This window comes from Polyergus mexicanus, unplaced genomic scaffold (genome assembly GCF_030449975.1).
Source record: "Polyergus mexicanus isolate NDT 795.1 unplaced genomic scaffold, iyPolMexi1.0 SCAF_15, whole genome shotgun sequence".
NCBI lineage: Eukaryota > Metazoa > Arthropoda > Insecta > Hymenoptera > Formicidae > Polyergus > Polyergus mexicanus.
In genome coordinates, this window is record NW_027223335.1 from 3,646,414 (window position 1) to 3,660,520 (window position 14,107).

The 14,107-nt window shown below is 37.5% G+C and overlaps 3 protein-coding genes across 5 annotated transcripts in view; 1 reads left to right on the forward strand and 2 right to left on the reverse strand.

The window, feature by feature from the left end:
* The first annotated feature begins 663 nt into the window (after positions 1–663).
* Positions 664–2,169, forward strand: LOC138939859 (uncharacterized protein C1orf198 homolog). Of its 3 annotated transcripts, none has more exons than XM_070308103.1 (3): positions 664–734; positions 837–1,155; positions 1,234–2,169. In XM_070308103.1, the coding sequence occupies exons 2-3, from the start codon at positions 865–867 to the stop codon at positions 1,819–1,821; spliced, it is 879 nt and encodes a 292-aa protein (XP_070164204.1). In that variant the 5' UTR covers positions 664–734; positions 837–864; the 3' UTR covers positions 1,822–2,169. The 3 variants fall into 3 exon arrangements, with proteins under 3 accessions (XP_070164204.1, XP_070164205.1, XP_070164206.1); XM_070308104.1 differs by having other exon boundaries at positions 694–734; positions 840–1,155; XM_070308105.1 differs by having other exon boundaries at positions 710–734; positions 861–1,155.
* A 514-nt stretch (positions 2,170–2,683) lies between these two features.
* LOC138939909 (uncharacterized) lies at positions 2,684–7,799 on the reverse strand. The gene is made up of 11 exons (XM_070308239.1): positions 7,662–7,799; positions 7,065–7,342; positions 6,576–6,778; positions 5,768–6,306; positions 5,514–5,696; positions 4,609–5,174; positions 4,460–4,532; positions 3,938–4,103; positions 3,605–3,802; positions 2,883–3,095; positions 2,684–2,712 (listed from the first exon to the last, which is right to left on the reverse strand). Exons 1-11 carry the CDS (start codon positions 7,797–7,799, stop codon positions 2,684–2,686), a joined length of 2,586 nt encoding a protein of 861 aa, XP_070164340.1.
* Positions 7,800–9,255: 1,456 nt separating this feature from the next.
* Positions 9,256–14,107, reverse strand: part of Ft (cadherin-related tumor suppressor fat) — a 74,721-nt gene continuing 69,869 nt past the window's right edge. Inside the window, exons 21-24 of the mRNA XM_070307903.1 lie at positions 13,519–13,888; positions 12,980–13,195; positions 11,757–12,744; positions 9,256–11,430 (exon numbers count right to left, since the gene is read on the reverse strand). Coding sequence (XP_070164004.1) covers positions 10,346–11,430; positions 11,757–12,744; positions 12,980–13,195; positions 13,519–13,888 — 2,659 coding nt within the window. The 3' untranslated portion in view covers positions 9,256–10,345. The remainder of the gene's footprint in view (positions 11,431–11,756; positions 12,745–12,979; positions 13,196–13,518; positions 13,889–14,107) is intronic.

Sequence of the window (14,107 nt, forward strand, 5' to 3'; positions counted from 1 at the left end):
TAATTTTATTTTAATTGCTTATTATAATTTGAAAATTATAGTGTTTTAATTTTTAAGGAAAAAAATTGACTCCAAATTAACTAAATAAAGAAGATCATTAAAAAATAATACGGTAAAAATAGAATAATTTATATATATTATATATGAAAAAAATCGTATAAATATATTATTTGGGACTTCGGGATATGTTCTGTTTGATGAAAATTCGGTGCATGTGTTTGACCCATAGACATAGGGTCTGTTCTTTGCAGCTGAATTGGCTGCACTGGTTCAGAGTTTATCTTTTTCTCTCCCCATTGGAAGGAGAAGGATGGGCTCTGAACTGGTGCAGCCAGTTCAGCCATAAAGAACAAATCTATAGTATATCTACACCGAGTGTTGAGAAGTGGGAGCCGAGGTGCACGTAGAAAAGAACATACTCTGTTTCGTGCCCCTTGCGTTCTCACTCGCTCGCACGTAGCATGACGAAAGAGAGCGCTATGCTCTGTGCGAGCGAGAGAGAACGCAAGGAGCACGAAAAAGAATATGTCCTTTTCTACGTGCACCACGGCTTCTACTCCTCAACACTCGGTCTAGATATACTATGTCTATGGTTTGACCAATCGGAGCATGCTAACTTCTATATGGGTGCGTTCGGAAATTTTACTCCTGAGATAAAATAGCATTATATTGACAAGGAAGTCTATGCTCCTTTTGCCCTGATAATTAGTTATATATGTTATATCAGATGTCAGGTATGTATATCGAAATGTTATTTTTGATAATCATATACAGATTTATTCACATTTTATATATATGTGTGATAATTATATTTATGATCAACGTTAATTTTTTAGCAGCGGTAAATATCTGTATTTTAGCAAAATGAGTTCCAATATTCTTACTGCAAGAGCAGAGCAATACTTTTACAGTATTAATCCTATAGCTCAGAGAATTGGCGAAGATATAACCGCGACGAAGGAAGCTTACGAGGGGCTATGGAACACCTTGAGTACAGCAGAGCGCAATCAAGCTATCAATGAAACTATAATTCAACCTGAGGTAGCTTTAAAGTATACTTTAAAGAAGATCGAATTGACTAAAGAATTACCAGAATGGTATCCAAAGCTGCGTATACAGACTGGAATGAAATATGTCATAGATGAAACTGGTTCTGTGAGTAGCAATGTTATTAATGCTTATGAAATATTAAATATACAACAAATTGATAACTTATTTCTCATTGCATTGCAGACATTACGATGGCGGGATGAGCACTCTGCACCATTTTCATTTATGACTCAATCACAGATGAATCTCAGTCTTATTGATTCTAATGAAGATGTGAAATCTAAATCGATGAAAACTCATTTTGGAGAGTCATCACATTTTTCCAGTCCTGTGAAGGCACAAAGAAGCATTACTTGTTCAATGAATGACAGTTACAACTCTGCACATCAAATCAGCTGTTATCAATCGGATTGTTACACTACCAGTCTATTTGAAAACAATCAATGTAGCGATTTATTGACAAACAGAATTGATAGCGAACATTCTGACAGTATATTTGCTAAACTGATTAATAAGACTTCTTTATTGAAATTACAAAGCAATATCGAGGATGATATGGAGAGTTTGGTGAGAGAGAGAGATTCTGATACAGATAAAAGTCAATCGAATACCGTGGTAATGTCGCGAACAAAGTCAAGCGATATAAACGAATCAACTGCTCTGTTAGAAACACCTAGTTCCTACAGCAGCTTTCAATCATCCCAATTGAATCAAGAAGAGGAAGAGAGAAGTATACCAAAGACTGGATTTGAGTTTCTTGATAATTGGTAAATTTATTCCATTGTAGGAATAACTCAATTTCCTCTGCATACACTTTTATTATATAAAGAATATTTCTATAATATTCTAGGAATATAAGTTGGATATGTAGATGCAGATATTTGAGCAATGTATTTGATCTGATTATTTTCCATTGCTGTGTGTTGTATAAAAACGATTATATGAATGTATGTGTACAAGTCAAAGTATATTTATGTAGAAGAAGATGGAATATTTTTTACAGACTTTTTAACAAGATTTTTTATATGCTTATATTTTATAACTTAATTTTATTTATACGATATACTACCAGATACCATTTATATAACAGATGATATAAAGAGGATTATAAATAATCTTCAAAGACTGAAGAGAATAATTTCCAGTAGAATATTTATGATCTCTTATAAAACCTAAGCCTACCTAGATTTTGATAGACACAATTATATTATATATTGCTTAGATATCGAACAATATGTAACCAGTTTAAATTTGTTACCTTTTTTTATAATATTGTATTTTATAGTATTAACATTTCATATAGCATGAGCTTAGGAACAAATAAGTATACTTAATATACTCTAAATGTATCATCACAATCATTATTTACAAACAATTTAGCTTAAACAAATTTATGTAAATCATCGATTGTATATCAACATATATATGAATACGTTATCACATGAATATACTTACTTTTTTCATACATTATCATATTTCCATAATATATGTCTGTGTCAATTATGTTACAAATCATGATTTGTTTTTCTTGATTCTCAAAATTTTTTCAAATCCAATTAATTAGCGCTGTCTTCACAAAAAACAGTCTCAAACTCTTTTCATTATTTTCAAAAAGATTCACTTGATTGACCCTTCAGGTAGTCCAGAATCCGGACAACCAAACTAAAAATATCAGATTAATAAAAAAAAATTCTCTGTTTGTTTGTTAATATAAAAAAAAACGAATAAATTTTTAAATTAATTTAGAACGATATCTATAAAAGAAATGAGATAAAATTACAAAAGATTTGTGTCATTCTTTGTGCATTGTATCACGATCGATGCTGTTATACCTTCAGTGCTAGGTGACTGTATGATCGTTATTTTTTCATCACCGCTGCCATCCCGAGCGATTTCGGATGTCCGGTAATATCCGAACATGTTCCCTCTTGTTTCGGAGAGCGAGCAAATTCCTCGTAAATCCGTCGTCTTCATTATTTGTTTGGCCTCTGATTTACACTCGAAGGGTGACATCAGTATCAGATGCCGCTTCGATGATGTTCGAACTGAAACTTAAAAAAAAATCAATGGCAATGATTTCGAAATCAATTTTGCATTTCAGAATTGCATTGAATATAGCAAAGAAATTCCATAGTTTTATTTCGATATTAATAAAAGTTTTATTACACGTTAAAACTTCTATATCTTACTGTGCTATATCTATATTGAATGGATGCCAAAAGTGAGAAATCATAAATATTTTTTTTGCGAGATACATCGATATGGATAAATTTTTTGTAAACCATTACTCTCTCTTGTGTTCAATAATAAGGATTAGTAAAATATAGCAAAAAATCCCTTTTTTTTTTTGTTATCCTGAATTAATAAATGCATGAATAATTTACTTTCATGTATACATCTTACATTTCCAGAAAAAAGATTTTATGACAATTAGCTAAAATTTACAGTTATTTTTTTTATCAATCCACGAATAAAAAAAAAAAAAATTTAAGTTTTCCGAGCATCCTATATTTTATTTGCATTATGCGATATTAGGTTGCTCATATTTGCTCACCATTTGTATCATTTTTATCTCCTGATGCACCCTTACATGTGTTTTTCGATTCCTTCGATGGTCTGTCAGGCAATGCGGATAAACTTCTCGAAACGATGGCCGTCTGTTGATTACCGTCGTTGCATGACGATCCTCGAAAGACGTTCGGCAGAGATTTACCTTTCGGTTTCAACAGAGTAATTTGCGGAAAGCAAGAACCTGTGACAACGAATTATTATTGAAAATATTATTTTTAAATGATATTCATTAAAAAATATTAAAAAGAGAAAAACAATCACGCTGTTTGTATTTTCTTCAACGTACATTTTGTGGAAGTTGCAACAACTTTAGAACCGCCACATTTATCTTTTCGTTCTGGACGTCTTCTGGAAGGACTGCATTGTCCGTATCCTGAACATCTTTGCCCATCGAAACAATCCTGGTTTTCGGAAGGTATCGAACGCCTCTCATCACCTGCGTTACTATTTCCGTACTGTTCCATGGCTTGACGTTCCAATTCCTGTAATATGATAACGTGTATGAGTGCGAGATACTTTGTTTTGTGTAAAAAATAGTTGAACAAAGATAAATTGAAAAGAATATGCTTCTGCGCGAAATTAAATAGATATCCAATCTTCCACGTCAAGATTGTGAGAGAGATCGAATCCTTCCTATTAGAATAATTAGAAGATACTGATTGATAAATAAAACTATCGAAATGGAAAGAAGTCACGATAAAATTTCGATCCTCGATTTTAAAAACTAGAAGAATCTGTAATTTTACACAATCCTTAAATTCTTGTCAATCCCTTCTGATTCACTCATTTTTTTTCGCGAGGCTATCTAGCTATACCACGAGATTAATATTCAAGTTGCCTGGTATTTGAGAGCTAGCGACTCTTCCGAGTTTCTGTACTGTTCCATTGCCTGCTGTTCGAGCTCGTCGTATCTAAAGTTAATTGGAAAAAAACTGGTTACCGATCATCTTGAATTTTCAAACTAAGTAGATAAAATTTTATTATTACCTTTCCTCGAAGACATTCTCCAGAGCCGTTCCGCTCGAGGCATTTGCCAGGACATCTCTATAAAGCGGCCGTTTCGTCCTTCTATTTCTCTCTTCGTCGTCCGAGACCTTACATTTGGTGTTATTACTGCCGAAAATTTTATTTCTCGATCTCGAAGTCTCGGATAATCTTTGTTGACCTTCAACGGTGGTTCTCCAGCTGGCGCCGGCTCCTCTACAGCATTCATACTTTTCCTCGAAACTGCGCAGTTCAGACACCAATGCGTTTACAGTCACGACCTCCTTTGCCCCCCTTGCGCAACGATCCTTGTCAAACCATTGCATCTGCACATTGCGACCAGAAGTTCTAAGGCTCTGTTTGGATTCCAGGAGGAAGGGTTGCTGAGCGGAGCCCTTTGAGCGTCGCGTTTTGATATTATTTTTCGTCAATAGTATGAGATTGTTGAAGTCGACCCCCTGACTCTTCCGTTTCGGCATCGGTTCCTGGTACAGCTCTATCGGTCGTTGGTATACTGGTATGCACGTCGTCGGATTCGGTTGGGTGCAGGGTAAAAATTTTTCGTATATCTGCCAATTATATTAATACGCGGCTTTGTCAAGGACCTCTACAATTTTATACGAAGATCTAAGAAAATATTATAGTCAACGCAGATATAATGTCATGCGCCGATCAATTTAAGCTAATTAATAATTATTACAATAATAATAAAATCCTTAAATGTGAATAATAATTGTAGCTCGAAATAATTGATAAAGTAAATATGTAAATATAGAATAATTTTTACTTTAACATAAAAGTTAAAATCATGATTATGCGAGTGCATGAATCCATATTTTTCATACTACATATTGAATTGATAAAATTCTCAAATTTTTCTCTGAATTATTTTTATCAAAAGACAATACCTGCAAGGGACGATGCACGATCGAAGCATCATTAATTGACCTCAAGGACGCGCAGATCGGCAGAGGTGACGAAGAGGACGCTGTTAATTGTAATTGCACTGGCGGTGCAATCCTTTGGATCCATTCCTGAGGCGAACGGAACATGTTCGTTTCGGTCGCTGGCAATATAGACATCCTGGTGTTCTATATATAAAGAAATCGCAAAGAATAAATTATTCATACGAATATTTCATCCTCAGAGATTTTCCATTTACCGGAAAAACGCTCGTCGCAATCTCGTGTTGCGGTCTGTTGTAAGGAAACAGCTCGCTCTGATAATTTCGATCGTTTAGAGACGGAAAGTAACGTATCTGACAAGCCCTGCGTTCCTTATCACTATTCATGCTATAGCTTGTTATTGAAGGTAAATTGGATTTCGGAAAGAATTCTGGCACTTCGGCGCTTAAAATCGGCGGCGGCGGCGGTGGTGGTGGCGGCGGCGGTGATTGCAACACTCTTCGCTGATATTCCGTTCTTAGAATCAAAGGCTGATACTGCAAAGTGCAGTAAAATTGTTGTTGATGATGCTGGACGGCGGGCTGCGTTTGCCGCGCGATTTGCTGACAATTCCGCCGGTTTTGCTGCTGCTGCTGCTGCTGCTGCTGCTGCTGTTGCTGTTGCTGAAACTTCTCGGGGTTCCATATATCGCGCACGGCGTCGCTTCCAATGCGAGATTCCAGTTGCATTTCCGCAGCGGTTTCGACGGTGTATCGGCGATAACGAGCGAATATTTCACTCGATTTCTCATGTGGTCCTGACAACGCGATATATGCACCCAGAAATATAAAAAGTAAGACGATTTCGATTCATAAAAATTAATTTTACAATATATATATATATAACAATAATAATTAATAAAAGATATTTGATTTCTGGATAGAATAAATGAAGAGCACGTGAGATAATTAGGAATTATAATTTCTACTATTTTTTCCATTTAAGAAAAATATACAGAGATGTATAATTTATTACTTATATCGTTGTTAGTTTATATTTATACAATATATCAAGGATATTGCTTACTCTTATTGGTTTCAGATTTGTGAATTGGAAATAATTCGTCACGTAATCCAATCATTTTACTCTTCCTTGGACTGACCCTTTGACGTCGCTTTTTCGAGCCCTCGTTCCAATTTGATTGAGAACTCGAGCGAACAACCTCGTCTTCCCTTCTCACGGTGTTACACTTCAGTATTGGTATTGCTGAGCTTTGCATATTGAACATACTGTTAATGTGAGATATGAAAATCTGATCGCAAATTAAAATAATTAATTATAATTTATATCGTTATGCTACGCTTCAATTAATTTATTATCCCCTTATTAATTATCATATAGAGATTTACTATTGATTATGAAACGATATATAATTTCTCGATATTTTCGTCTCCGAGAGCTTCTCTCGTGGAAATGGGGAGGGGGGAAGAGAGAGAGAGAGAGAGAGAGAGAGAGAGGGGCGGGAAGAGGCCTCGGGAATATAAGAATAATACGGAAGTGCTGAAGCGAACTAACGGTTCCCGATGCGATCGCGTGCTGTTCGGTGAGATTAACCGGGCGAAGTGTTCTTGAACTTCAGGAAACATCCACGGTTCCACAGCCTCCGTAGTTGAAAGGAAGTGGCGAGACCCGCTATCCGACGATTTACCGTCGTCCGGCCTGCGCGTTCCCTCGTACTGCTCGTCGTACTCATAATTACCGTGTTTCGCCAAGCGCGATTCAGAGATGACGTCTTGGACGAGTCTCGGACGATAATCATTATTTTCTTGGTACTTCGCGATTACCTCGCAACTCTGACATTAACGATAAGTTATCATTATGCCAGAATAGATTTTTCCTCCCTTTATCTCGAAGTTCTCAAGTATTATGGTAGTTTTTTCATCTTCAATCGATAGTATTTTTGTTATTTTCAATATACGATATATACGAGATATTTGTGAATTTAATTAATTAATTAAGTAATGATATATTTTTTTTTCCATGTACAAAATGTCCTCAAATGACGATAGGCAGCGATACCGATACCGATAAAAGACATTCGGAAATACGGATAATGCGGTACTTTGGATATCTATCGGATACTCGAAAGAGAGTATCTGTTGAGCGTCTCACTTGAATCCAGAGAGAATGATTTAACTTTCGGAAGGGATCCTCGGGATCGTAGGTCCAGACCTTGTCGGCGATCAGACTGATATTTGCGTAGGCGCTATTCAGAAGCTCGTCGTCGTATGACGGAAGTGGAGATATCATTATCTGTACATTATAACCGATCGATCCGATATTCCGATAGTCCGATGAGAGGTCAATAAAAATTTTCGCGTTACAAGCTTTCTCTCGTACTTCCGTGTTCCGCAAATCAATTGAGAATTCGATCTCAAATTAATAAATGCAATAAATGATAATAATAATAATAATAAATAATAAATATAGTAATTAATATACGACGCCGTATTGTATACGGAGTGAAATCGGTTTTGGAGCCACGTAAGAGATGAAGATCGAAGATGGCTTGTTCACGATTTATCGACTAGCAGTTAGTGAACTTTCTTCAGATACCTTTAAAAGGCAATGAGACAACTTTTTTTTTACTCAAATTTAACTATATATATATATATTTAAATTTGACGATTGTATTTTTAACTAAAAAGATATTTGTAGATATACTATGCGATATACTGAGAAAAATGGAAATTAACAATTTATGCTAGATAAAAAGTTTTTAAAGCAACTTGATATATCAGAAAAAATTCTATCGATATCTTAAAATGAGGAGGAATAAGAGAAGGGGATAAATGACGGCACACGGCAGCTTTTACAAATTTGTCGTCTCTATTACGAGTTATGGTCGATGATGATAAAGTAGCACGCACTCGCGCACGCATTCGCACTTTTGTACAACTCACTCACATACGCGACAGTTTTATTTACAGGGTGAGACAGATCGTGGACAGATCTGTCATAATTTACAACGTAAACGTATCAAGCGAGCCGCTACTCGCGAAATTGCAGCAAATAAGCGAAAAAGGAGAATCAGTCTGGTAGAGTCTGCGAGAAGCAGGTACTCTCAGGAACGCTACGACGGCATTGTCTCTCTAACGAATACGAATTGAGCACGAAATCGACACGACGATATTACATTATCCAATATAATCCCGTCAGCGATGTTCCGTTATCGTATTTACGATTCGAGTAGTATCGATATAGCGAAGTAGTTATTTCTTATAATGAGGGAAGACGAACTCTCTCTCTCCCTTCTCTCGGCGGACGTTCTTTCAATTAAAACGCATTTTTTTCAATCGAATGGCTAAGAATGGCTATGACGTACTTCGAAAAATTATAAATTTAACAAGTATCATTCCGGACCATTTGAATCAGATTTTCAAACTATTATAATTTCGGCGAATTTTAATTCGATTTATAGAAAAATGGATTTTATATTAATAACGACGTTTCTCTCTCTCTCTCTCTCTCTCTCTCTCTGTGTTATCGTGGAAAAAATGACTATAATTTATAGCATTTAGATTCAAACTCACCGAAATAGCATTCCTATTTATCGAATTGCAATAGATGAGAAATGTTCACAATTCTGTCACTAATCACTAATTTCTTTTATTATACTTTTATCTTCTACTTATTATTATCAAGAAATTAATTTTTAAAATACAATTATAAAATATGACATCTTTAATCATCGTATAAGAGTAAAAAGTACAATTAAAGAATAATATATGTACAATTATTTAAAGAATATATATGTTGTAATTATATATCTCAAAGATTTTCTCGTATTGCAATCTAAATAAATAGAAACGTATAATAGTTTTCATTTTTGATTTAAATATTATCGTGAGGTAAGAATGCCTATGTGCCACGCATACACACACATACGTACACATACATTTAGCCATTTAATCAATAATTACGGCGTGTGCGACTATATCGAGTGTATATCTCTGACATGGCTGTTTAGGATATATATACAAAAGTCGCTAGTTAATTAAATTACCTCGATGCCTAATCGCTCATTTATTCATCTCGTAATTAAATTGGCATTCAATGTAAATTGATCCTGTTTCATATTCAATATTGCGTACGATCGTTCAAAATGTATGAGATACGAATATTTTTCCCGCAAATTGAGCATCGATATATTCATTGATTTAATCAATATTAGTAATATTAACATTGCACGAGTTTGCGTAATTTAATATTAATATTAATAATATTAATTTTAATCTTAATTGCAATCGATCGCAAGAGAAGTTTTGTGCAGTTCGACCGATCGTATAACCGTGGGATAGGCATTTCGCGAACGAGTCGTTTTGATTAGAAACGCGTGTCATTCAATATTTACAAATATTCGCGAAATAAAAGAGTACGATAAAAAATAACGAGTCTCTCTTTCTCTCTCTCTCTCTTTCTTCGAGAAAAATTACACTTTATGGCAAGATGATCGCGCGTTTGGCGCGGCACCTCGCTGCAACGTCGTAAATGTTGCAACGATTTTTCACCAACAACACTTAGAATCTACGTTTTAAAATCGGCACCTTTCTTAAACACGTTCTCGCATGACTCAAGATTACGATCATCCAAAGCCCGATACCGTAGATGTCGCGATTTATATAAACTTATATTGTTTTACAAACGTCCAACTAGTCAATTAAACAGCAATATTTCTACGTCGTAGATTCCGCCGTTTTTCCAGGCAAGGAGAATCTTTACAATCTTCTCTAAAAGAATTTTCAAGATTACTAGTCAGTTTACTAAATTGTCTCGGCATCTTTCGTCGGACTGTTTCAAACGTATTCCTCGGACGGTTTGGGGATATTCGCCGGTAATCTAGGTACTCGGCTCGTGCTATCCGGTAATTCGGCGATATCGATGAAAACGCCGACGAGACTCTCAAAGTTGGGTCTCCAATTGAGCAGATAGTCCCAGCTAAGAGCATCTTCGGTGGCGGTAATAGTGGTGGTGGTGGTGGTGGGCGACCCGTTGTTGGCATGGTTGCCGTAGAGGAGACCGCCCATATGGGTCGATAGATCGTCGTCCGAGGCAACGAGGGTGCTGAGGGAGCCGCGGAACGAGCTGTCGAAGCCGTCATAATTGCCAACAACGTTTGGCGGTAACGGCGGTTTCGTTGACTGCGACGACTCGACATTGCTCCTGCTACCCTGGGGTCCGTTACCCTCGTCATTTTGCTTGGCGAACAGGTTGTCGGATCGCTTGTCACCTACCAGCGAGCCATTGTCGTATTCGATCTCCGAGCACGTAAAGCTGTCGTTGCCACTCTCGTCGGTGGTCGACGAGTTTCGTCGCTCGAGTCTCTCCGCGGGCGGTGTATGACGTCGATGGTGGTGCAGGGGCCCGTGAGCGGGTGGACCCCTCGCCTCGCTGGACGAGCTCACGGCGTCCAGGGTAGAAACTAGACTAGACGTTCTCGGGCGAGAATTTAATCGCTCGATCTCCTCTGCGGTGAGACCCATTGGACCCGAGGATACGTTGTTCACCGAATTCTCATTGTTGGATTGCGGAGCCTTCCTGCTGGCGGTCGAGCCCGACAGCTGACTCATGATGGGCGAATTCAGGCTTCTCTCGCTGTTAGAATTCAACGCGTCTTTGCCGACACCGCCGGATGAGGATGTGGTGGCCAGCAACGCGCTTTGCAACGGCTTCCCGCTGATGTCGTGAAGCGTAAGAATCCGCGGTTGTTGAGCGGATAATTCGCTGCTGGGTGATAGTCTCGCTAATGGGGTACTTTGGAGTAGTTTCGGCGCCGGTCCTGGTGGTTGGTTCACGTTGGGTGGCGGCATAGCTCGCGGTGGAAAGGGTCCGGTATGACGGTGTTGCTGTCCCGTGTGTTTATGGTGATTGCTATAATTACCTGCGCGGAAAATTGCTACTTAAATCGATCGCATAACATATCACATTTCTTAATACATACATGTATAAAAAGAATTTTAAATTAACATTTTTGTACATATTTTATAGATTTAAAACTTAGATTTTATTATTTTTTTCGAAAACAAAATTATTTTATTAGCTGTTAAAATGTCATTGCAAAAATATTCTATCGATGTCTCTAAAATTAAATATAATCTATATTTAAATTAGTTTATCCCTACTATATTTTATTAATTATCCCTAGTTTGAATTTTTAATATCTCTCGTCAATTGTCAAAACTATCAACAATCGTGGTTTTCTCTCACCTAAAGGAGGCGGAGTGGCCTTGTACTTTCTCATGCCGTCGCGATAGCCCTTATAATGATACACAATGTCGATGTCGCTGGGAGCGATCGAGCTAGCGTTCTCCAGATCGTAGTGCTCCGGGATGTCAGGTTCTGGATTATGTTCGTGCGAATGTAAGGAGGTCTGGGCAGGGGGTGGCAGCGGCGGGTGTTCGTCACGGATAGGCGGTGACTTGGTGACTTCTCTCTCGATGATGTCGGGTCGTTGCGGTCGATGCTCTGCAGTGGCGTTGATCTCGCGCTCCTTGTACTTTTTCGAAATTAACTCGGGCCCCATGTGACCCACACCGCGCAGATCCGATGTGTCCGAGATGTATGTGTTTTCGTGTCGGGACATGAGATTGTCATTCCCGGCGCCGACTAACGAATTGCCGGTCATGATGGCGTTCGTGTTCTTGTTGACAACCGACGGAGCCGATTTTTCCTTCTTCTGTCGGCGTAATCGGAATACTATGAAGCTCACCAGCATCGCAATCAGCAGAATGACGAAGAAGACGATGACCAGAGTGATGCCAATACTGAGAGGATCCGCGGTTGCTGCTGCACTGATGCCGATCGGTCCTCTGCATCCGGTGCTCACTTTGCCGTGATATAGTGTATTTTTGAAGATGGAACCGGAACCGTTGAACGGCTGCACCTCGTTGTTGATGGTAAAGTTAGCTAGACAACCCTCAAAGCTTTTAGCATCAGCGCTGTGAGCGTAATAGAGATCCCGGTTAACTCCGCCGATCGACAGAATAGACAAGTAGGGATCGAGAAAGTCGTGAACACCCGCCGAATCCAACTCGTCACCCGTTACGGCACCGTCGACCAGCAGTCTTAATCCTCCGGTATAAGCGTGGAGAGTCAAATTATGCCAGTGTCCATCGGCGAGTCCACGCTCGATGTTGATTGACATGTTAACCGACGATCCGAGCAGAGAAGTGTAAATCAGCTGACCGTTACGAAGCTGAAGCGTAGAATAATCATGTCAATACAGTCACAAAATAAAATTGGATTCTATTTACTTCTTTATATATTTTACGATGTTATCTATTTTATTAATTTACTTATATTCCGAGAGAATCAAGAAAACAGGAAATTATTATAGAAAAAGTTAACAGTTAATAATTCTGAAAATTTAATGTCATTAAAAATAAATCTTTTAATAATAAAAGAAGATGCCGTTTCAACATGTGTCTCACCTCTACGGATGTAAAATGTTTATTGGTTGCAGCGTATATTAAGATACCATCAGGTTTTACAGTTCTGAACATCAGACCGATCGTCTTCGATGGAGAAGAGTTTGTTATAAAACTCGTGTCGTCGATGAGATCGCGCCTAACGCGATTCGTATGCCATATTGTTGAGCCATCGTAGAGATATTCCAACAATTGCATCCTTTTGTGTTTCTCCGAAATCTGCGTGTGAACAATATCAATTATTTCAATTCAAAATTATTCAAAAATAGCAAAATAACATCGGCAAAATGTGATTGTGATATATAACTTCTTTCACAGGTATTATAATTAATCTGTTAATTAAATTTTTAGAAATGATTACAATGACACAATTACAATGAGTAATATTGCTACGATATACTTGACATTATTATTTCGTTGTTACAGTTGTTATATTATTAAATACGTATTATATTATTACACTTATAATTATATTTAATTAATTTATAATACACATACACATATATTATATATGAAATTAAACTGAATGTACTTATTTTTACCTTAAATTCGATAAATCCTCCCTCGCTCAACGTGACGGGATCCGTGGCGCCGTGACAGTTGGGCGCTATGAGAGATCCGCATTGACATATTACTTGATGCCACTTGTCGTAACATCGCGCGCCCGCACCGCAGACGGAAATGGTGTCCTTCTCATCTCTTAGGCAAGGACTTCGCTGCGATCTGACGCACGTGGATTTGACGCCGCGCGACGCGAGCGGATTCGTCAGATTCAGGGCTCTTCCGTTTATTGCCACCGAATGAATGCAACCTACAAAATCGTCGGAATGCACTTGGCCAGGACGTTCTAATACGGGATCGGCGTTCTCCAGACCACCCAATAGAAGAGGATTGTTATTGAAGTTTAGGGTCCTGCGAACATATCGAATATATTGATCATTAAGAGTCTCGCGTTTAAATTAACTTTGGATTTAAAATGCTGTTAATCATTAAGAAAAACGTCTTTGAATTATCTCCATTACAATATCAAAAAACCGAGTTTTTCAATTTAAAGTTTTTATAATTTTATAATGATCAAACATTTTGTATATTAATGATTTTAATTTTATCGCTCAAACTTTTAAGACTAAA